This window comes from Ovis aries, chromosome 1 (assembly GCF_016772045.2).
Source record: "Ovis aries strain OAR_USU_Benz2616 breed Rambouillet chromosome 1, ARS-UI_Ramb_v3.0, whole genome shotgun sequence".
NCBI lineage: Eukaryota > Metazoa > Chordata > Mammalia > Artiodactyla > Bovidae > Ovis > Ovis aries.
In genome coordinates, this window is record NC_056054.1 from 145,872,124 (window position 1) to 145,896,516 (window position 24,393).

Here is a 24,393-nt window from a genome sequence, read left to right on the forward strand (position 1 = left end):
TAAGCTCTGGTAATCCCAGATATGGCTCATATGCTGCCAAGTTACTTTCTGCTCATATTTTGTGCATGAATTCATTTGTATTATAATAATACTGAAATTGATTACTATATTTCCATTAATTTTCCCCATATTTGGTATTTTAAGATATGTTATACTTAGACATCTGGGAACCACTCACTATATGCAAAAAATAATTGTGCCATTCATTAGTTAAAAATTCTATAAAACATATCATTGTGAAAGATTTACAAGTATCCTCCAGATTGTAGTTGATTGATTTTTATAAGTTACTTTTGAGAGAAAACTGTTACTCTCCTGGATTAATTAAATTGAGTAAATTCTAATGAAAAAGTTTAGCCTGTATCCTTAGACACTGCTTTTTTCCACTGAGACGGATTATGCAAAAGAGCATTATAAACGCACTAAAATCTGACATTTTAAAGAATTTGTTATGGCCTATTATTTCGTCTAACAATGAAAACGTGGAGGCAGCAAATGTGAATAAGTCAATACATGTGCTTTTGCCGCTGCATCCATGTTTTTTGTGTATTCAGCTCTGCCACTAATGCATTGTGAAAGAAACAATATCATTTTGAGTGATTTATAAAAATGTTTTCCTGATCATATCATTTCATTGTTTATAGCTTTTAACAACTGTAACATACTGATTGTGGTGTTTTGAAAACAGAAATGCATCTTCCCATCTGATGTACTCCGTTTCTTCTGATATTCAGTATGTCTGAATAAATATATTATTACTTTCAGGTGGGAAAGGTGGAAAAAAGAAGAAAAATAAAAACTCTTCTAAACCACAGAAAAACAATGGATCGACCTGGGCCAATGTTCCACTACCTCCTCCCCCAGTCCAGCCTCTTCCCGGCACAGAGCTGGAACACTATGCAGTGGAACAGCAAGAAAATGGGTAAAAATGTTTCATCTACCAACAAAGTGACCATGGCTATACTGCTGTCTCTTTCATGCATTTTTGTCTTGATGCTGTGTTCTTACTGTTTTCCCCGCCCCCTTGCCAGCTTTTCCTTGTCCCCCTCCCCTTTTATTGTTTGCTGCATCTATATATTTTTAGCTGATAAATACAACACGGCACATATTGAGGACCTCGAATCCTTGGCCATCAAGTGCCTTAGATTGTCTGCAATCATGATAATGCAGCCTCCATTTATAATATTGCTTGTTAGTTTGAAAGCAAGTAACCCAGAGCTCTGTGAACTAAAGAGGCACTCCTGAGAAGGGCTGAAAAGGAAATTAAAATAACCTTCTTCATCATCCCTCGCATTTCTCTAATGACTTGATGTCTGGCCATAGCAGGGAGCCCACTGTTGAGCTCCATCACAATGGGATAATTGTAGGGATCTGGCCAGTGTGTAGAACTTTAATCATCAGCTTTGATGGGAATTTAGGAGTCTGAACAATAAGAGAGGTTCAAGTCAATGCACACTCTGTAACAAACCTTTTTTAAGGTAGAAAATTTCCTTCAAGGGTCTTTAAATGTGACCAGTTTCCTTATTCTTTCCCAAACATCTCACAAGTGTTAGTTTGTTTTCCTCTGTTGAAGTGTTAATTGATTTTAAGGTAGAAAAATGTTGATACTCTTTCCTAATTCTAAGTGCTCCGTTTTCCTCATAGTTCTTAGGTCACCCATTGCTTTTGACTGAAACTGCAAAGTAGAGAATAGAGGCAGTTTTTTTTTTCCAAGTTTTCCTTTATTTAGAAGTACTTAGGCATTAAAATATCTGTTTATTTAAACAATGGTTTTATTTTCTCTCTTGTTTTGCTTAACGATCTTGTGCACATGCTTGTAATTTTTTTCTCCATCTCCTTTTCTTTTTATACTACTGTTGTCTTTGAGGTTTCCAGATTAATTTTCCTAACTAGAAATTTTTCTATCACATTTGCTTCCTAAAAAAGATTCCATTTGCCTTTTTTAAAAGTTACATTATATATATCTATATATGCATATATCTATGCATATATATCTTTGCATTATATACACAGGTCGATGGACATGCATATAACTATATACATAAGCTTTGTTGTTTAGTGTCTAAGTCATGTCCAGCTGTTTTTTTTGCGACCCCCATGGACTGTAGCCCACTAGGCTTCTCTGTCCATGGGATTTCCCAGACAAAAGTCCTGGAGTACATTGATATTTCCTTCTTCAAGGGATCTTCCTGACCCAGGGATGAAACCTGCCACCAGGGAACCCCATACATAATCATACCTCCATATTTTTTCTCTGTATCTTTCTTTCCCTCCAAAAGGCTTCATTTGCTTCCATGAGATTACAGTTCCCATATAAGAGCATATCATTTTTATTTTACTTGTTTTTAAAAGTTCACATCTGAAATAGGAAGTTAAAAACATACCCTTTTCTCTATTTTAAGAATAAAACTTGTATGTACATGATCTTATGTAACATGTATCAATAACAAATTATGTTAGTGTCACACAATTCCTGGGCAGGAGAGCAGGGAACAGATATGTGCATTTCACAAGAAAATATTATTACAGGGCTTATAAATATGCATTTTAAAGGCTGTAGTTAGAAAATAATAAAATTGAACTGATAAACTGAGGAGAGAAAAGTAATGCTGTTAAACATTTATAAAGTCTTGAACTCAGATAACATAAAACTTGTAAGTAATTTGGTATCGTAATTATTATATCTGAAATGATTTCTTGTTATATTATTTACAGTTTTGTATTTTCTGATGTGAAAATCTTATAATACTGAAAAAATATTTTTGAATATTTTCTATATTTATACTCTGTTATTCATGATATAAACACTGAATAATTTACAGAAGCTTTTATGGAATTTTTTATGTCTTGATTTGACTTATGCAGATTTAAAGTTTTCTTGAAATACAAACAACAAAAACTTTAGAAGTCACCTTTCTGTTTTTAATCACTTTTATTTCTGACAATCAAGGGTTCAGCGATTGTACTTCTTATGTTGCTATGTAGATTTCATTTTATTGTTTTAATATCTCATAATAGAGAACTTACTCAACACACATTTTTTTTCCAAATATATAAGAACTATTAAACCCAGTGCCAGGAAGGAAAGCAGAAGAGATGAAAAAACCAAAAACACTTGCAGTGAGGTAGATGAACCTAAAGCCTCTTGTACAAAGTGAAGTAAGTCAGAAAGAGAAGAATAGATATAATATACTAATGCATATGTATGGAATCTGGAAAAAGGGTACTGATGAGCCTGGTAGAGACTGCGCTTGTGGACACAGTAGGGGAAGATGAGGGTAGGCCGAATTGAGAAAGTAGCACTGACATGTATACACTACCATGTGTGAAATAGTTAATGGGAAGTTGCTAAATAGCATGGGGAACCCAGCCTGGCACTCTGTGATGACCTAGCAGTGTCATAGATAATTATGACTGATTCACATTGTTGTATGGCAAAAACAAACAGAAAATTGTAAAGCAGTTTTCTACCAATTTAAAAATAAATAAAAAGGAATATGAAAGAAAAGAAACAAAAACACAGTTAATAAGGAGGATCTGATCCCTGATTCAGGAAACTCACAGTAGTGGGAGGTAGAAACCAAAAATCACACACGCACAATTTAGTATGAGAAGCCCTAGCTAAGCACATGTATAAAATAATAACTTGCATACAGAAAGGGATAATCATGTATGCCAAATAAGGCTGGGGCAGGCCTGTGGAAGCTGAGTTTTTTTCTTTTTCTTTATAGTTTTTTTATTTTTAAAATTTTAAAATCTTTAATTCTTACATGCGTTCCCAAACATGAACCCCCCTCCACCTCCCTCCCCATAACATCTCTCTGGGTCATCCCCATGCACCAGCCCCAAGCATGCTGTATCCTGCGTCAGACATAGACTGGCGATTTAATTCTTACATGATAGTATACATGTTAGAATGCCATTCTCCCAAATTATCCCACCTCTCCTCTCCTCTGAGTCCAAAAGTCCGTTATACACATCTGTGTCTTTTCCTGTCTTGCATACAGGGTCGTCATTGCCATCTTCCTAAATTCCATATATATGTGTTAATATACTGTATTGGTGTTTTTCTTTCTGGCTTGCTTCACTCTGTATAATCGGCTCCAGTTTCATCCATCTCATCAGAACTGATTCAAATGAATTCTTTTTTACGGCTGAGTAATACTCCATTGTGTATATGTACCACAGCTTTCTTATCCATTCATCTGCTGATGGACATCTAGGTTGTTTCCATGTCCTGGCTATTATAAACAGTGCTGCGATGAACATTGGGGTACATGTGTCTCTTTCAATTCTGGAAGCTGAGTTTTGAGATGAATCTTGAATCACTTATTCACAAATAATAGTACCCAGAGTTGGGTGGCTGTTGGATGCCAGGCTGTTAACCAGAGGCAGAAAGGATAAAGACAGTGAATAGTAGTCCCTAACACGAGTTCTTTCCTGGTGGCTCAGTGGTAAAGAACCTGCTTGCCAAGAAGGAGACACGGGTTCAATTCTGGGTTTGGGAAGACCCCCTGGAGAAGGAAATGGCAACCCATTCCAATATTCTTGTGGAGAATCCCATAGACAGAAGAATTTGACAGAGTACAATCCACGGGATCGCAAAAGAGTTGCAACTTAAGACACAACTTAGCGACTAAACAACAACAACAAAGTCCCTAACATAAAGTAGTCTCCATATCAGAATTGATTGCTAACCAATGGCTACAACCAAATGTTACTAATGTCAGCATTTGCTGTGCAGGTGGAGTGAAAATTCCCTAGCCAGAGGCAAAAAGTAGAAATAAAAGATGAGGGGAAAAAAAGGAATAGTCCCATTAGTTTTCCTTTAGTATTTCTCCAACTCCTCCTTTGCAATCCAACCCTATTCTAGTTAAGGTCACCTCCCTTTCCTTTACGTTGCATTATTAAGTAAGCTTCTCTATTGTAATCCTCATCACAGTGCATTCTAATTGCTTGTCTATATCTTTCTGCAGTTGATAGCTATTGTATGAGGTTTGTTGAGTGTGAAACAAACGCACAGGGTAGAAGATAATCTGAGAAAGTGACATGAGGCCAGTTGTGAAGTCTTGCATGTCGTACAGGAATTCTGATCTTTGGATATAGAAGGTGGATTGGAGGACATGAGGCCAAGGCAGGTAGAGAACGTAGGGGATATTGCAGCAGAATAGAAGATACCAGGAAAATGATAAGGAAGTAAAATAAGGCAACGGCAGCAGGATGGAGAGGGATACATTTTGGAAATATATCTAGCCCAGGATAGTCACAATCTTGAGAAGATTGTCTCTTGCTTTATTACGGTGTTTCTGAGAGCTTAGATATCATCAGTTTTCTTTCTTTCTTCCTCTTTCTCTCTCTCTTTTGCTGTGCTAGGTCTTGGTTGCTCTGCACAGACTTTCTCTAGTGGCGGCAAGTGAGGGCTTCTCTTTGTTGCAGTGCACACGCTTCTCAGAGAGGTGGCTTCTCTTGTTGGGGAGCATAGTCTGCAAGTGCGTGGGCTGCAGTAGTTGCCACTCCTGAACTCCAGAGCTCAGGCTCGGTAGTTGTGGCACAGGGGCTTAGTTGCTCTGTGGCATGTGGGTGGGACCTTCCCGGCCAGGGATCTAACCTCTGTCCCCTGCACTGGCGGTTGGTTTCTTATCCACTGCGCCACCAGGGAAATCTAGATAACATCCATTTTCTCTCTAAGCCTTTCTTGAGCCATTTTCCCTCCACAATATTAAATATCAGAAGTTATCAAAGCACTGCCCAAATAGAAAATAATTGGTTAATTCAATACTATATCAACAGTGGTAAAAGTTCTCTCTCATCAATATGCCTCTCTCAGCTAGGCAAAATGTATCAAAATGTAATTATTCTTAGCTATAAGTATGATGTATTTTAATGCAATCATGGGATAGTAGGAAGAATTCTATAGTAATTCAGTAGAAAACTGATGCTTTGTTTTGCTACAAGCAATCAGAAATTGGCAGGCTTTTCTAGGTGGTGAACTTCATTGTATTTTTATTAGTAATTTGGTGTTTGTATCTGGCCTTTTCACAAGTTAGTTCACATGCAACATTGATTTGTTGTCATCCTGCTCATTATTCACCAGGCAAGACAGATAATATGATGCCTCATATTTCACTGACAGTAAGTCAAAGAACAAAAGCTTATCTAGGAAAGGTTGGCCAAAAGACCTTTGGATTGGCATTAGAATCATTTGCATAGTCTTTTTATGTTATTGCAAGAAAAAGTTGAATTTCCATCACTCAAGTAAGATACACATCTATGAATGTGAAAGAAACTCTAAATACAGAGCTAAAAATGTTTGGTTTTCATAAACATTCATAGAATCATCTGTTACTTTCTTGCTCTTCTTCAGAAACCTCAGGAAACCTAAGTATCTGTTGTTCTGGAATGAGTTAAGACATGAATACCTCAGAGGTGATACCCAGTTCTCCCTGTTGTATGATTTACACCGTGTCCCAAATTTCCTTTACCCGTTCTCTCATGCTTTTCACCTAGACTTTTCTTGTATTCCCCACCCCCCTCTATTTTCCACTTCTTGCACAAATGACCGAGATGAATCGGTGCTTTTTTCTTAGTTTTGCCCATGTTTCACAGGGGGACAGAATTTGCTCACTCCTGGTCTATTATTAATAGAATATCTTTGTAGAAAAGACTTGGAACAATTGATGATAAATGCTCATTCTAGTTAAATAGAATAGCAATTAGAATATTTTTTAGTCATTTAGTGCATTATGTAATATAATTGTATATTGATAAAAATCACATTTCTATGGTTAGGCTCTCCTTTGCTTGAAGGTATTTGAATAATAATAACTGAGTGGAGTAAAACTAAGTGCAACTTTTTCTGTGCTATCTGAACATATTATATGTATATACACACACACACACACATTCCTTCTCATATATTCTATATGTATGTTCACTGCATATATGTGTTTCCTTTAAATTATTGGAAGGATGGCTTACTACTTATAAAGAAGGGAAATTTTAAGAGGTGTTTGACTACTTCCATTTGAAAGATTGAATACATAAATGTTCTTTCCTCACAGGTATGACTTACATAGGCAATAGCCTATGTAAGCAAGGAAAGTCCATGTACTAGTTTATAGAGTGAAATTGTATTATTTTGTAACAAGATTTATGGAATAAATTTAATTATAACTATTAATGAAATATAACAGGATGAGCATTCCCTACTGAAAATGGGCAGTTTTTTAAAAAATTAGGTTTCTTATACATGTTTTTGTTTGAATTAATATAACATTTCAGTTCAGTTCAGTCACTCAGTCATGTCCGACTCTTTGCAACCCCGTGGACTGCAGCACGCCAGGATTCTCTGTCCATCACAACTCCCGGAGCCTACTCAAAATTATGTCCATTGCACTGGTGATGCCATCCAACCATCTCATCCTCTGTCGTCCCCTTCTCCTGCCCCCAATCCCTCCCAGCATCGGTATTTTCCAATGAGTCAGTTCTTCGCATCAGGTGGCCAAAGTATTGGAGTTTCAGCTTCAGCATCAGTCTTTCCAATGAATATTCAGGACTGATTTCCTTTAGGATAGACTGGTTGGATCTCCTTGCAGTCCAAGGGACTCTCAAGAGTCTTCTCCAACACCTCAGTTAGAAAGCATCAATTCTTCAGCACTCAGCTTTCTTTATAGTCCAATTCTCACAACTATACATGACTACTGGAAAAGCCATAGCTTTGACTAGATGGACCTTTGTTGGCAAGGTAATGTCTCTGCTTTTTAATATGCTGTCTAGGTTGGTCATAGCTTTTATTCCAAGGAGCAGGCGTCTTTTAATTTCATGGCTGCAGTCACCATCTGCAATGATTTGGGAGCCCCGCAAAATAAAGTCTCTCACTGTTTCTATTGTTTTCCCGTCTATTTGCCATGAAGTGATGGGACCAGATGTCATGCTCTTAGTTTTCTGAATGTTGAGTTTTAAGGCAGCTTTTCACTCTCATCTTTCATTTTCATCAAGAGGCTCTTTAGTTCTTCTTTACTTTCTGCCATAAGTGTGGTGTCATCTGCATATCTGAGGTTATTGATATTTCTCCTGGCAATTTTGTTTCCAGCTTGTGCTTCATCCAGCCTGGCATTTCTCATGATGTACTCTGCATATAAGTTAAATAAGCAGGGTACTGGGATAGAAGGTTGTGAAACTTTTTAAACCACAGATTCTCTTGTTTGAATGAAATCTGTGATCTCCAGTATATAAAACATTTTTTTAATGCCATCATTTTAGAGCAATTTATTTTTTTCAGGTCATACTGCTACTTATATAATCAAAGAAATGAGAATATGAATATATGAATATATTTTCTAATATACAAAAATTATTTGTAACACATTAAAGTGTGCCTGATACTAAAATGTAAAAGACATTTCAGAAGAGCTATTCCTATCACACTATATAGGGCTTCTGAAACAATGTCTTCAGTTTGCAGCTCATTGAGGTAGAAGATTATTTAGGTACGCTCAACAAGAGATGAAAGCTGAAGAGTTAAAATGTCATCACATTCTGTATAAAACCTTTCAGTGACTGTCCATCACCCATAGACAAAATTCCAAACTCTTTCTCGGGGCTGATGAAGCACTTTGTGATCTAACACAACCCACCTCATCTATAACCAACCTTCTTTATTTGCCAATCCTTACCGGTTAGAACACTGAGTTCTTTGAATACTTTATATTTTCCCTTCCTCTGGGCCCACTCAGCTGTTTCTTAGAATATCTCCATTTCTGATGGTCAGCATAGCCCTGCCCAACCCCCATACTGGTTTCAACCTCCCTGCTCTATTCCTTTAATACTTGGTATCTTTGGTTATTTGCTTCTTATCAGCCTGCCCCGCTGGATTGTATGCTCTGTAAAAAGATCCAGTTACCTGACAGATGATTGTCAAACAAAAGGATGATAAATTCAGGAGTTTTACATAGACTTTATTGTTTAGATCTGTTTTAGTTTAGCAGCAAAACTGAGCAAAAAAATACATAATTTTCCAATTCTCTGTGTCCCCATACATTAACAGCCTTTGCCAGTATCAACATCTCCTACCAAAGGGGTACATTTGGTAAACTGATAAAACTATATTGCCACATAATTATCACCCAGCAGTCATGGTTTATGTTACAGTTCATTCTTGGTGTTGTACATCCTGTGTGCAGATGTACAAAGAACAGTCGGATGAAGGTATAACAGCATGTATACCATCATTGCAGTATCGTGCAGCATAGATTAACGGTTGTAAAAATCCTTTGTGCCCAGTCTGTTCATCCCTCCCTCCCCTTGACCTCTGGCAACCACTGATGTTTTTATTGTCTTCATAGTTTTGCTTTTTCTAAAATATCATATAGTTGGAATCATAAAGTATATAGTCTTTTCAGATTTACTTCTTTCACTTGATAATATGCATTTAATTTTCTTCCATGTCTTACTGTGTATGGCTTAATAGTACACTTCTTTTTAGCACTGAATAATATTCCACTATCTGGATATGCCATGAGTTATGTATTCATTCACCTCCTGAAAGATATCTTTGTTGCTTCCAGGTTTTCAGCAATTATAAATAAAGCATCCATGTATAGTTTCTTGATAAATACATTTTCAAACAGGATAAGTAGAAAGACACTCAAGTAAAGCTATTCAGAAATCATCTGGACATTTACTAATTACTGGTTTGTAAGGGACATCTAGACTAGATATATACATTTGTAATATTCATTCTATTTTTGATTTCTTTAATGTAGATAATCTTCTATATGCTGGATACAGTAGTAGGTGCTAGAAATGCAAAGTTGAGAATTACGAAGTTCTTGAGTTAGGATCTCACAGAATAGTGGGGGAAAAGAGACATGAAACAAATAATTTCAGTATAATATGGAGATTGCACAGTATAAGTATTATCAAGTTGTGATCAGTTCCTTATGATGGGGACAGAGAAGGCTCAGAGAACTAGACATTTGAATTGAACCTTGAAGGAGAGGCAGGAGCTCACAGTCAGATGATTTGAGAATAGTTATATACAGACCCAGAGATTTGAAAAAATTATTGCGTAGGCTGGTGTTGGAAAATAATGGGAAATTAAACTAAAATAATAGACTCATGAGATGGGGAAGTGTCTTCTAATCCCCACTAATGAGCTTGAACTTTTCTTACATTAGCAATATTACTGAATAATTTAAGCATAGGTATGATGTGAATGAAGATTTTAGAAATATAATCCAATTGCCTATATGGAAGGTAGAATGGAAGGGATGAAGATGACACCCTAGGAGCTAGGAAATCTAATGGACTGGTTCACATCAGAAGGAGACTGATTTATGCTAATGGGCGTAGGTGAAGTGTAGAATATAGACTTGGGAGATATTTTAGAGTTTGACTTTATAGAACAGTTACATCTAATATTATTTTTATTAGATATCAGTATAAAATAAAATTTCTTGTTTTACCCTTAAGTGTTCTTTTTAAAGTACATTGAGATCTATCTGATTTATGAAAATAATAGCACTATGGGTAAGGTGTAAACAGAAATGCTACTGGTTTTGTGTCACAGTTAAGACATTTTGGGTTGATTTTCCATATTCCCCAGCCAGGATCCCTAAAACACGGTGTATTTAAAAATTGTTATTTTTCTTTTTAATATATATTTTATGGGATTAGGTTTTCAACTTCTGTTTTATAGATTTTAGATGTTGAGATACATGACATCAGTTTCTAATGAAAAGATTAAGAAAATTAGGATAGTTGAAAAGTTATTGAATGTATTTTTAGCCCAAAGTCTTAATGATTGACATGTCACATGGAATGGAAGGTTGGCATAGACCTAGACTAAGAGTAAATAAAATTATCAAACTTCTTAGATAAATATTGACATATTCTTTTGGTGCACACAGATGAACAAGAGAAGAAAGTAGTTAAATCTCCAAGCACCAAGTTCATTAATTGCCCGTAATTAGCAATTTAGTTTTTTTTTTTTTCATGTGAATACCTTTGTTGGGAAATTATTGCCTTTTGTAACTGTGGGGTAACAATTAGCTAATAACACCTTTTAAGAATAAATTGAGATTTTGAGATAACAGATGTACTTATGATTAGAAATTAAGATAATGTCTAATGATTTCCTATAGGTGATTTACTATCGTAGTGCCAACAACTAGAAATCAGGCAGAAGTAAACTGAGAGAACATCTTAGATGTTCCTGTGGATGCCATTCAGTGCCGGTGCGCCTGTGTGTGTATGCCTATGTGTAATGCGTTCTCTTTTTTTCATTTAATTTCAGCTACGACAGTGATAGCTGGTGCCCACCATTACCAGTTCAAACTTATTTACACCAGGGTATGGAGGATGAACTGGAAGAAGATGATGATCGTGTCCCAACACCTCCTGTCCGAGGCGTGGCTTCTTCTCCTGCCATTTCCTTTGGCCAGCAGTCCACGGCAACTCTGACTCCCTCCCCACGGGAAGAGATGCAGCCCATGCTGCAAGCTCACCTGGATGAGTTGACAAGGGCCTATCAGTTTGATATGGCAAAGCAAACATGGTAATTGTCCTTATTAGTTCAGGGGACCCACGCTCTCAACACACAGATAGGGGAGAAACGTTCTTGAACATTAAATTCACTAGAGAGTCTCAGTGAACTCTGCAGCTGGAGTTAGAAATGCTTTGGTACAACTCCGTAATCATCTCAATAAGGAAATTGACTGAATAAAAGTTAAATAATTTGACCAAAGTCACACAACTGATTAGAGTGAACTGGAGCAAGAATTCAAGATCTGCTGAATTTCAGGCTCAAGTGCTTTTGGCTACGCCACAATCTTTTCTAATGTACAGTTAGCTTCAATTAGCTTCTTCTTGAACTCACTTCCAGCATCATAATGAAGGTCTCTTTTTAGAGTCTTCAAAGTGCCTATGATTAGTTCTGTATGTGGTTGTGAATATGTAAATGTAAGCTTCTGCAGATCACATATGGTCAGTGTCAGTTATTAAAAGACCTTTTCTGGGTTGAATTAAATGAGACAGAAAAAAGCAACAATATTAGTACAGTAAATGCATCCCTAGAAAGCCCTTAGAATATGCTGTGAGTGTATCTGTTCAGTTACTCAGTCATGTCCGATTCTTTGAGACCCATGGACTGTAGCCCACCAGCTCTTCTGTCCATGGAATTTTCCAGGCAAGAATACTGGAGTGAGTTGCCTTTTCCTACTCCAGAAGATCTTCCCAACCTAGAGATGGAACCTGTGTCTCCTCTGTCTCCTGCCTTGGCAGGCAGATTCTTTATCACTTGCTCCACCTAGGAAGCCCTTGGAGTAATACCTTACAGATACAAATTCCTTGTTTTCCTAATAGATTTGTAAACTTTCATAAGATATAGATGAGTGTCTACTTATGTATCCTATGAAAATACAAGAATAGTGGATCAACTCTCACAATTCTGTACAATTATTTTTTTCTTACTCTCCCTTTTCCCAAATAGTAAAATATGAGTTTGACTCTTGAAAATGAAATCTCAGTGACATCTGATTATCTCAGTGACATACTTCTGATTATGCACACACTCGTTGATTTATGTCCTGTGTTTGCAGTTAAATTTTCACAAAATACCATTAACTTCTTTTTCGATAGTTTTAGTTACTGAGGTAAGCTGATAATGAGATAAATCTTATTCTCAGGATTAACTATTTATTTCTAAATATATAACTAAGTATACAAAGAGATACTAAAACTCAGAATATCACTTAAAGCTTATTACAAACATAGGTTCTTAGAACCAGAGGTTCTTGAATGTTTTCTCAATCATCAGATGTTTTTTCAAAGGTCAAAGATAATTTACTCTTAGAAAGTATTATTTTACATCAGCCTGCTTTATAAAACACTATTAAAGCTGAAGCCAGCTGCTTTAAGAGCCAAAGAATTTCCTTCAGGTTAATTAAATGAAACCCTGAAGCTTAATCATTTAAAGCACAGATTCTAGCTCAGGGCTTGTCAATTCTGCCTGCATTTTGGAATCATCTTGAAAACCTGGATGTATAGCCCCCACCCCACATTCTGATTGCTTGGTCTGGCATCTGACTAGTGTCAGCCAAGGTTGGATCACTGCCACTCCTTACTTGCTTTGTGACAACAGGCAACTTGCTTAACACTTCTGTGCTTCAGGCCTCCATTTGTAAATGACAATGATAATTCATAGTAACTGACTCATCCACAAAGTGAGAGAGCGGTCCCTCCAAGACCACCCTCATTTCTCACATTATGTACAAGTTGGGAGAGTCCCCAAGATTACCCCCAGGTTTAAGATTTCACTAGCAAGAGCCACAGAACTCACTGAAAACTAATTTTCAATGTTATAGTTTATTATAATGAAAAGATATAAATTAAAATCAGCCAAGAGAAGAAATGCATTGGAAAAAGCTAGGAAATTCCAAAGTCCGGTTGGTCCTTTTGGTCCTTTCCCAGTTTACTCGTGGAAAGCATAGTGTCCCAGCAACACCGAGTGACAATATGGGTGGGGTATTGTCAACCAGGGAAGTTCACATGAGCCTTGAGTTTCAGTCTTTATTGGGAGGTCTGTCTCCCAGATGTGGTTGACTGTCTGCGTGGCTGACCCAATTTCTGACCCTTCCTGAAGGTGGGGCTGATATTGTATGACTCCAGGCCCCCATCATAGGTCAAATTGTTAGACTTTCTGGAAGAGGCTCCAGCCTCCAGGTAAACAAGCCATTTTACAGACGGGACATTCTAGAGCTTAGAGATTGCCTCTTAGGAGTTCAGGGGAGATGTTTCAGTTCTCTTTGGGCAAGGTCAAATTCTTTATTTCACATCTTAGTTTTTGGAAGAAGTAGTGAGTTTATCAGAGAAGGCAATGGCACCCCACCCCAGTACTCTTGCCTGGAAAATCCCATGGACGGAGGAGCCTGGTAGGCTGCAGTCCATGGGGTCGCTAAGAGTCAGACACAACTGAGTGACTTCACTTTCACTTTTCACTTTCATGCACTGGAGAAGGAAATGGCAACCCACTCCAGTGTTCTTGCCTGGAGAATCCCAGGGACGGGGGAGCCTGGTGGGCTGCCGTCTGTGGGGTCGCATAGAGTCAGACACGACTGAAGCGACTTAGCAGTAGCAGCAGCAGTGAGTTTGTACCTGTATAGTACTTAGTATCTAGCTGCTCCATAGCTGTAACTGTTCAGAGGGCATGGGTTTTCACCTGAGTTGTTCACTGCTCAGCTGTCTCAGATGTCTTTCCACTCTTAGTGAGTGCTCCATAGTTACTTGCTGAAGGAGTGAACAGTTCATCTCCACCTGTCCCAGCTACCCTCAGAGCTGACTCTGCTTCTCTCTCTGAGTGTGCTTCCATTCAGTCTAACCATGCCACCAAATGTCACACTGACTCCCCATATAGGAGGTCCAAGGATCTCATGGACAGAAGGTTCCATGTGCTCACACAGCTGCTTATTCTACTGAAATGGCAGTGCCATCATCTGGGCTGCACAGGGACATCACGGGAGGAATATTTTCAAATAATTCTGGGCTTCCCCTCCAAGGATTCGGTTCAAATTGACCCATGAAGTGCACAACGTACTTATAAATATTACATATCCTTAATTGCAGTGGTCCTGAATGCTTTTTTTTTGCTACGCCCAGTGGCTTGTGGGATCTTAGCTCCCTGACCAGGGATTGAACTTGGGCCCTCAGCAGTGAAAATGCTGAGTCCAAACTGCTGGAACAGCAAGGACTTGCCACTGGTGGTCTTTTAAGCAATTTGTATCAAAGCCAAAAAAACCCCACAAAGTTGTCTAAACATACGCCATATTCCCTTTTTAATGACTGTAAGGAATAACAGGCTTGCTTTCCTTCAGCATTTTATGGTTTAGAAAAAAAAAAACCCTAAGTAGTCACAAAACAAGCCAACTGGACTCTAGGGTCCAGCTGTGTATTTTGCTAGTCATGTCAGTTGAAACTTAAGTCGCTTAAATTTGAACTTCACTTTTCTAAATTCTGAAGGAGAGGCGGTAATACAAATTCTGTCTACTTCACAAGGTTAGGATTAGAGTTACCTACTCGTTGCAACTGGTTTGTTTGGCACACCTGATGTTCTAAATGCACAGTGCTAAGGTGCCTTGGATGGCATCACCGGCTCGATGCACATGAGTTTGGGTGAACTCCGGGAGTTGGTGATGGACAGGGAGGCCTGGTCTGCTGCGATTCATAGGGTCGCAAAGAGTCGGACACAGCTGAGCAACTGAACTGAACAGAACTGAACTGAAGGTGCCTATGAGGGGCCTTCTGCCTTTGAGGTATTTGAGACTTTGATGGGGCTTCCCAGGTGGCACTAGTGGTGAAGAACCTGCCTGCCAATGCAGGAGGCATAAAAGATGCGGGTTCAGTCCCTGGGTTGGGAAGATCCCCTAGGGGAGGGCATGACAACACACTCTAGTATTCTTGCCTGGAGAATCCCATGGACAGAGGAGCCTGGCCAGCTACAGTCCACAGGGATGCAGAGAGTCCTCCGGACTAAGAGACTTAACAGACTTCACTGCAGCAGCAGGGTACAACAGATGCAAAAATAAGCGGCCAGGATGCAAAGTAGCCACTCCTCCCCTACACTAGATTAAAGTGGAAGCAACTGCCAGCCTGATTCCTGGAAGATCATGCAGGAAGAAAGCCTGGTAGAGCAGGGAATGGGCTGGTTGGAGGGAGAAGGTGTTTGCATTAGGTTTCCATGTGATGTCTTTTCTTCATAAGAGTCAGCAGGTGACATGGGTTACACAGCCTTTGTAGAACTTCTACAGGAAACCGGGAACATAATCATGTTCTTTTTGGACCAAAAAAAAAAAAAAAAAATTAGATTTAAATAGATATTTGTGACGAATATTCCTGTTCTCCTTTGTGTGATTTATTTGAACAAAAAATGCTGGGACTGTGCTTTTTCTCTGTGTATCATCCCATAAATACCCATAGAAAAATGTGCTGATCTATATTGTTGTTATAGTTTTGGCAAGTCATATACGCATAGCCCATTGTCTCTGCTGAAATGTAAAAACAGCACAGTAAGCTCCAAAATTAGTTAAAGGAAAGTGAGAAGATGAAATGAGTTACCATCGCATGCTGTTTAATTCTAATTACAATTTTGTGGAATGCTAATCCATTCTTTTTTTTTTCCTTCCCATTTGAATCCCAGGCATGTTCAAAGCAATAATCAACCTCCGCAGCCCCCAGTTCCACCATTAGGTTACATGTCTGGAGCCTTGATTTCCGATTTAGAAACAGATGTTCCAGACGATGATGCTGATGATGAAGAGGAAGCTTTAGAAATCCCCAGACCCCTGCGAGCGCTAGAGCAGACACCTGGATCCAGTACGGACAATCTGGAGAGCTCTGTGACAGGTAATGGGACTGATTTCATAGGAATAACTGACCCATTTGTCACATGAAAAATGCCTCGAAAATCAAATACTTTCTTACGTAAGATTTATTCCACTCCATCTATTTTGGTGACATTTTTAATATGTTAATATTAAACACAAAATTCAAAAAGGATTTGGAAATACTTTTGCTTTGCTGCAAAATGATAAGAAAATTCATGAATTTTAAAAAGCTTTAAAGACATGAAAGAAAACTCAATTATATACAGGGCTTTCATGAAAAGTTCATTCTACTGGGGAACCAAGTCTATTACATGAAAACCTTGACTTTTAGAAATGATATATTTTGTATATCAGGAGCAACATATGAAGAGAATACAATCTTAAGTATTTCGCTCTGTAAAATCATTCAGTGATGAAAATAAGCAAGTCTTCAGAATAAGCCACTTTAAGGTTGCACAAGGTATTATTTTTAGAGTAGGTAAGATGGAAAGCAAGATAAACTATAAATTTATGCATTTCATATTGTTGATCCAATAATTGCTGCTCTTCCAAGAAATATAGTTATTTTTGAAGTTTACCCCTTTGCCTTCCTCTGGCCTCCTTCACCAAGTGTAAGACTGCAATTGGTATTCCCCTAGGATGATCCCAGGATTGCATCCTATTTCCAAGGATGTAAGTTTATCAAGTTGTATTGAAAAAAAAAACATAAATCCTAGTGTTTTCACAGTGACTATAGTGAAAAGTAAAAGTTCGGTCCTTTTAGTCAAGTAAGTATCCATTCTTTGATACACACACAGGGCCCTTTTACCTGGCTATAAAAACGTACCTGCTACAAATGTTTGCCTCTGTATATCATTGGGTTCTTCAGTAAACTTACCCATTTCTGTATTTACCTTCATGACACCATTCATTCTAGGAGGCCTTTTACCACAGTTCCATTTAATTCATTTTTATTCCAACAGCTTCTTAATTCGCACTGATTTTACACTGCATGTTACAGTTCAGAAAAACCGGTGGGAACTACTTTATGACATTGATGAAGAAGCATGGGTACCTACATGTTTTCCCTGCATGACTTGCTGAATTACACAATGTAATGCACAAGCCTCCACTTTTCAGATTTTCGTTTTTACCTGAGGGCTGTCTGCTTGCCGAGCTAATTAAGATTTAAGAACTCCTGTGATTTGAAATCCAGATCCAGCTGAAGGTGGCAGAGCAAAAGTTTAAATCGTTGAATGCAGAGAGCTAACTTATTAGTGCAATATTATGTTAAGCCCCTTTGCCTGAATTTCTAGCATAATCTCCTTCAGGGTAAAATTCTGCATATTTTTGCATATCTCAGTAATGATACTGAACTCTTCTCAGTTAGGAATGCAGTAAAAAAATTGCAATGATAAAAGTCAGCCTTAGCCTATGTAGTTCTTGTATTAAATATTATAATGTCAAAGTGGATAAATATATCTATAAGTCAAGAGAATGACATTTTGAACTTTCACATGCTCACCTACTAATATGTTTTGCTATTCAATGTGACTGTGGTTAAAAACAATCTGAATTTCTCCTTGAAGCTAGTATAACATTCATTTCAAATGAAGCTTTAATTGCTAAGAAAAACTTTTATTTTCCTACTTGAAGTCACTGTTTAATTACTACCACATGTAAAACCCTCAGTGTGTTTAGATATGTATTCATGATAAATTTATCCTATGAATGTTTCTCCTTAGTAAAAGAAGTTGCACTCTACACCAAAGAAGCCAAGTATGAACTGTTTTCTTTCCTTTTTTTGGCTTTACAATAACTTTGTGGGGAAGGTATGATCGAAGATTTCATCTGCTCTCTAACATGAAAGTGTAATTTAAGTAAATACGTTAAAAATAAAAGTGAACTTAAAAAAAATGATGTGTGTGTACCAAAGAGTGTGTGTGTCTGAAAATCTAGGTAGGGTGAATATGCGTAATATGTCTAAAGTGTGTGTGTGTGTGTCTATGTAGGAGTGTGTATATGAGCATAAGTAGGATTGTGAGTATAGCAGAGCATGTGTATACACATATATGTGTACATGGGGACGGCCCTGAGATGGATGTATGTACGGACCAAATGCTGTAGAAATCATCACGCTAATGACTATTGCTCTAACGTGTTTATGTTTTCTTCAGACACTCAAGGCTAGCTTAATGGTGCTAAATGAGGTAGGCAATAAAACAGAAACTATTTCCATTGGGTTTTTATGTTTTTAACATGGTAAGTGCCCACAGAGAGGATTCTGATTTTACCATCAGTAATTTTGAGTTCTAAATTTCTGTGTGGTGTGAGTAAATCATTTCTTTCATCTGAATTCTCTATTTTCATTTTCATAAGCATAATGACCATTTTTTTGTGAACTAGAACTAACAGTTATGTTCCAATCTTTAAATGTTAAAGCCAACGAAAAAGAAAGTTCAATGATAACATAGAGATGGGCTAGTAATTAGCCTATATGTAAAATTATTTAGAATTTCACTTCTGAAATATGTTATATTCTAACAGTTGCCACATTAAGGAACATCAGTGGTTAGCCAGGCACAGAGCCTATGTTTGCAAAGAAATAGGTATATTATTTTCAGATAATTTCTTAACAACGAATTTACAAGGGACTTTAAAAAGTTTGAAATAATGGTTCATGAATGGAAAAAGCCAAGAAGAGAGGAAAATATCAGTAATTCTATAGCTCATAATTTTGGTGTCTTAGTCTGGTTGGTTTGTTATAATAAAACATCATAGACTAGACAGCTTAAACAACAAATATTGGAAAGCTGGGAAGTCGAAGATCAAGATACAGGCAGGCTGGGTTTCTGGCCTGAGCCCTTTTCCTACAGGAAGCCATCTTCTCACTATGTCCTCACATGGCAGGAGAACTTGCTAAGATCCCTAGTCATACCATGATGACCTCACCCTCATGACCTCATCTAAACTTAAATATCTCCCAAAGGCTCCACCTCAAAATACCATAACATTATGGGTTAAAGCTTCAACATGAATTTTGGGGGGATGTTATCATTCAGTTCATAATACTCAGGAATGGAAAATGTATTTGAAAATCTTTTATTTATTTATTTCCACAGCAAATATTTATTGAAAATCTATTCCTTTAAACTGCTTGGCTAGAAATTTAGGTTTGATAATAATAGTAATAATAGCAACTGGCACATATACAGCCCTTAGTATGTGCAGGGCACTCTTCTAAACAGTTGGCGGTTTTTGGTATGAGTGGCTTTGTGAGCTAAGAAACTTTCTTACATTTTTAAAGGATTTTAAGTAAACAAGAAAAAAACATATGAGGAAGACAGCAAAGCCTAAAATATTTAGTATCTAGGACATGACTGAGAGACTAATACTTGATTTGAGCACCTTATAGAAACTTCCCAGGTGGCACTAGTGGTAAGGAACCTGCCTGCCAATGGAAGAGATGTAAAAGACATGGGTTCAATCCCTGGGTCAGGAAGATGCCCTGGAGGAGGGCATGGCAATCCACTCAGTATTCTTGCCTGGAGAATCCCATGGACAGAGGAGCCTGGCAGGCTGCAGATCATAAGGTTGTACAGAGAAAGACATGACTGAAGCGACTTAGCATCCACCCACACCTTGTAGAAAAAGTTCACTGATCCCTGTTCTAGGTTTTAACATATATTAACTCATTTAATTGTCAAAACTCTTTATTTATTCTCACTTTATAGACAAGGAAATTGAGGCACAGAGGGGTTTAAAGACTTTTTTAAGCTAACCCACCTGATAAATGGCAGAAAAATATTCAAAATCAATCAGCTTTACTCTAAAGACAAATTATCATGATCTCTCCTCTGAAAATGCTCAACTTTTTTCCTAATCTTTGGATTTAGCATATTTAAGAAGAAAATTATTTCCTGGTCTCCTCTCTCCCTTTCTATGCATGTATACATATATGAATAAATATATATTTATACAAATCCAGCATATTATTTTATATCTGGAAACAATTTTTACCCCCTATAAACTTAAGATCAAAAATTACAGTTTTTAGATGTAACTTTTATTATTTGTTTTTCTCACATTTAGTTCTGTATTCAGTTATACTGACTCATGCTAACAAAATTCAACTCTATCCCCACTTTTTGTAGGGAATCACATTTTTATTATTTTCATTTAACTTGTACTTTCAGTTTAAACCTATTTGGTTTTAGTAAAGCAGAAAAATGTTTTGATTACAGCACATCACACTCTTTTGCCTGGAAAGTAAACATACAGGATTGTTTCAGTCTTCAGGAATATGCTTGTACTATTTCTGTCTAAATGCCAAACCCACCGCTTTGGGGTAGCAGGATAGGAGAAGCCTTTAATACACATTTTTGGTTTTTTACTTCCATGGTGGGAGTCAAGGGTGAGTGTTCCCTGTATTTAATGACTCTACCACAGGAATAAAGAAACAGAAGACAAGAGAGAGAGCAGGAGAAAAATGTCCTGAATGTGAAGCCAACATTCTAACTGCTTCAGTGATCACAAAAATAAGAGTGGGAGTGAGTACTATAATGTGACTGAAATAAAACTTTCCTTAACTGCTGGACCCTACATAAATAACATGGTCGAAAGGAAATCAGGGCTCTATATTTACTGTATTTTATGTTGTTAGAGATTTTTGCTGCAAGTCTCAAAGCAGATTATTTTGAAAACAATAAAATCTGGCAGCCCCACCACCTTACTCAGTCACACAGCTTTTAAAGAGCCGGCCACTTAAAAGCATGACCTGATGCTTTGCTTTTGTTGCAGAAACTTAAGGGACATATTTTCACAATAGGGAAATTTCAGAGGCAATGCTAAAAATCATTAAATAACTTTCTTAGACATTCTCCACAGCTCTGATGTAGTTAAAAAGAAACTAAATACAGACTTCAAAAGTTAACAGATAAAAGAGGAATATCATATATTCCACTTTTATCTGAGTAGATCAAATGAGCAGATGTCATAGGTCCCAAGGAAGAGATATTTTTAATTTCTTATTTTGCTTTCTGTCCATATTACACATTCCTTTATCTGAGGAATGTAGGTGAATTATTGCATTATTCAATACATTTGAGTGAAAGAGCTTCTAAATATTAGACATGTTTTTCTACATCCAGACAGAGGTCAATATTTGGATTGATATGTTCAAAGACACTCAGAGCTGAAGATTGTGTTTAACAGATAGATAGATTGTACTAAATAGAAAGAATTCATGGATTAAATATTTCCTAAAAAAAAGGGGGGACAGCCAGGTTTTGTATCTCATAAAAATGGTAATGCAACAATTAGCAGGGTCATATTATAAAGCATACACTTTACTCTAGCTTAATGGGTCTAAGGATAAGCATCTATCAGCAAGGAAGGATTTAGCATAAAATGACATGTAAATGAATTGATGACTGATCATAAATTAATTTTAGTGCTGAAGATGTAATGGAGACCCAGCAAGATGCCACTCTATCATGGTATTTTACTGCTCAGTAACATTTGAGCAACAACTTAATGTCCTATCGGCAGTTCTTCTTTAACAGCTTGAATAAATTTGAGGGGTTTTTTGGCTTTCAGCAATTTTGAAACCTGGGAAATTTGGAAAGATGGAAGATGCAAACACAAATAAATCTGGCTATGTGACACAGATTCATTTTTCACTAGATGTTTAAGTATATATTGATTATGTTTGGGGCTATCACATGTCAAATTGGTATGGATCGCTTGTAATTTGTGAAGAATCTCTACCTTCGCTGTTTTACCTAGTGTTGGTTTCACTTTTCATGGTTATATTTGCATTTATGAAAGAAAACCGATTATAACAACAACGGCTCACTTTTCTCTCTGTTTTCTTTTTTGTCTGCCCAGGCTCTTTGTTGCAATGTGTGGACTTTTACTAGTGAAAATGGCTTACTTCTAATTGATGAGTCACTGTTTTCTTTTCTTATAATCATTGTCTTTTTATTTTTGGTAATAGTTTACATAAATCATCAGATCATCCTTGCTATTTAAATCTAAAGAAAGGATGGTAGCGACAGAGAGGTGGAATTAGTAATCATTAAATTTTAACAATTTTACAATAGGGAGAGAATTCAATATATGTTATATACTTTTTTATTCATAATATATTGCCAATTTTCTTTAAAAATATTTGCAACAATGTACCCATTCATATATCATGGGTATATACATATATATGTATGTATCATATATACTCCATATCTCAAATAGAGAGGATGGCTTGTCAAAGATAAAAACAGAGGAACAAAGAGGGACAGAAAAAATTTTCTTCTGTTTATTTGTTTGCTTCTTGCCCTCCGTTTTGAAGGCAAACTCAACTATACTAAGCTGAGGGCACTTGCGCCTTTTTAGTTTGGGGTAATGAGGTTTCCTATTGTCCATCATGGGTAAATCAAATTTGTATGTGGGAATCTTCATATGAAGGACTAATTACATCACTTTTTCCTCATTGTCCAAGTAATCAACAAGAGTTGACTGACCTTATACTTCTTATTTAATAAATTTTCTAGGAGTTGTTGCTGTAACTAAAATAAGGCCAAGACTAGGAAATTACACATGGAATAAAGTCACATATGAATTTATACTGAATAGTATAACTATCAAAGACATTTAATTCAGTATGCAAATATTTATTGAATGTGCAATGTCTCTGTACATGAGGTATTAAAACGCATAACAAGTAGTTCCTGATCTCCAGAGTTCCATTGTCTGGAAGAGAAAACATATATGTAACAAATTCTAGTTTATAGTGTGTGTTCATTTGCTCAGTCATGTCCGACTCTTTGCCACCCCATTTCCTCTGTCCAAAGAATTTTCCAGGCAAGAATACTGGAGTGGGTTGCCATTTCCTACTCCAGGGGAATCTTCCTGACCCAGGGATCGAACCTGATTGTCTTGCATCTCCTACTTTGGCAAGCAAATTCTTTGCCACTGCACCACCTGGGAAGCCCAGTTGGTAGAGATATAATCAAAAGTGGGGTCTGGCTTGCCACTCAAAAAGCCAGTAAAAAGACAGGTTGGTGGAAAGGAAGGTTTGCTTTGTTTTGACTGGCATGGCAGGGTTGGGGAGGAGGAATGTGGTCCAAAGGCACCTGTCCAGTGCCCACCACTGATAATCAGTGGGCAAGACCTTTTATAGGCTGTGGAAGGGGGCAACATGCAGAAACAGCATGTGCTGATTGTTTTACAAACAGTTACGCTTCAGTTCCAGGGTCAGTTGATTCCCATTTCTTGAGGCCAGTTCTTATAATTATGACAGCTTGTGTCCTCGCTACAGCCTGGTCATCATGTAGTGAACTTCTTCACTTTGTGGGGATTATAGATTCTGGGGGTTCAGAATCTATAAGACAGCTCACAGGGTATGACTCAGGATGTTATCTATAGCCCTTAAGAGGAACTAAAAGTCCTTGAATATGCTTAATGACTAAACTATTATTATTTGAGCTCCTTTGTCTGTTTTCCTTTGTTTTTGCATTTTCTCATTTCTCTGATTAAACTTATCTTACGACTAAAGTTTTTCCACAGACAAAAGGCAGGCAGAGGACATGGGGGATAAGGACCAAAGGGTCTGCTCCATTTCAGAGATACGATATGCTGTTGTATACACACTGTTTAAAGAACGCAGGAGGTAAAGAGATTGAGTCTCTTAGGACAGGGTTGAAGATGAAATCGAATCAGGGTGGTAAAAGAGATGATTTGGACTTCAAAGTTTGGTGGTGGGCGCTAGAGTTAGTAGCAGTCTAGAGATGTGTCAAAGGAATGAGAGGAAGCGGGAGAGGTAATGAGGCACAGGCTTTTAGAGGGATAGGACTGGGAAGGTAGGCTGTGCTAGGTATTGACGGATCTCAAATACCTCAGTTGGTGTTTAACTGTATTGACAAACTAAGTAAGGCTTTGAATGGAGAAACAGAATTATGTGATTAATGTTTCAGAAAAAAATAATTCATACAACAATGAGGAAGGTAGAAGGGACCAGAAGGAAATCAGGAATGAA

General features: G+C 37.3%; 1 protein-coding gene across 45 annotated transcripts in view; it reads left to right on the forward strand.

The window, feature by feature from the left end:
• Window positions 1-24,393, forward strand: part of ROBO2 (roundabout guidance receptor 2) — a 669,055-nt gene that overhangs the window by 625,696 nt on the left and 18,966 nt on the right. For all 45 annotated transcript variants that reach the window (XM_060416312.1, XM_042230259.1, XM_042230263.1 and 42 more), the window contains 3 exons: window positions 766-922; window positions 11,297-11,557; window positions 16,193-16,398. In XM_060416312.1, the coding sequence (XP_060272295.1) occupies window positions 766-922; window positions 11,297-11,557; window positions 16,193-16,398 (624 nt within the window). The remainder of the gene's footprint in view (window positions 1-765; window positions 923-11,296; window positions 11,558-16,192; window positions 16,399-24,393) is intronic.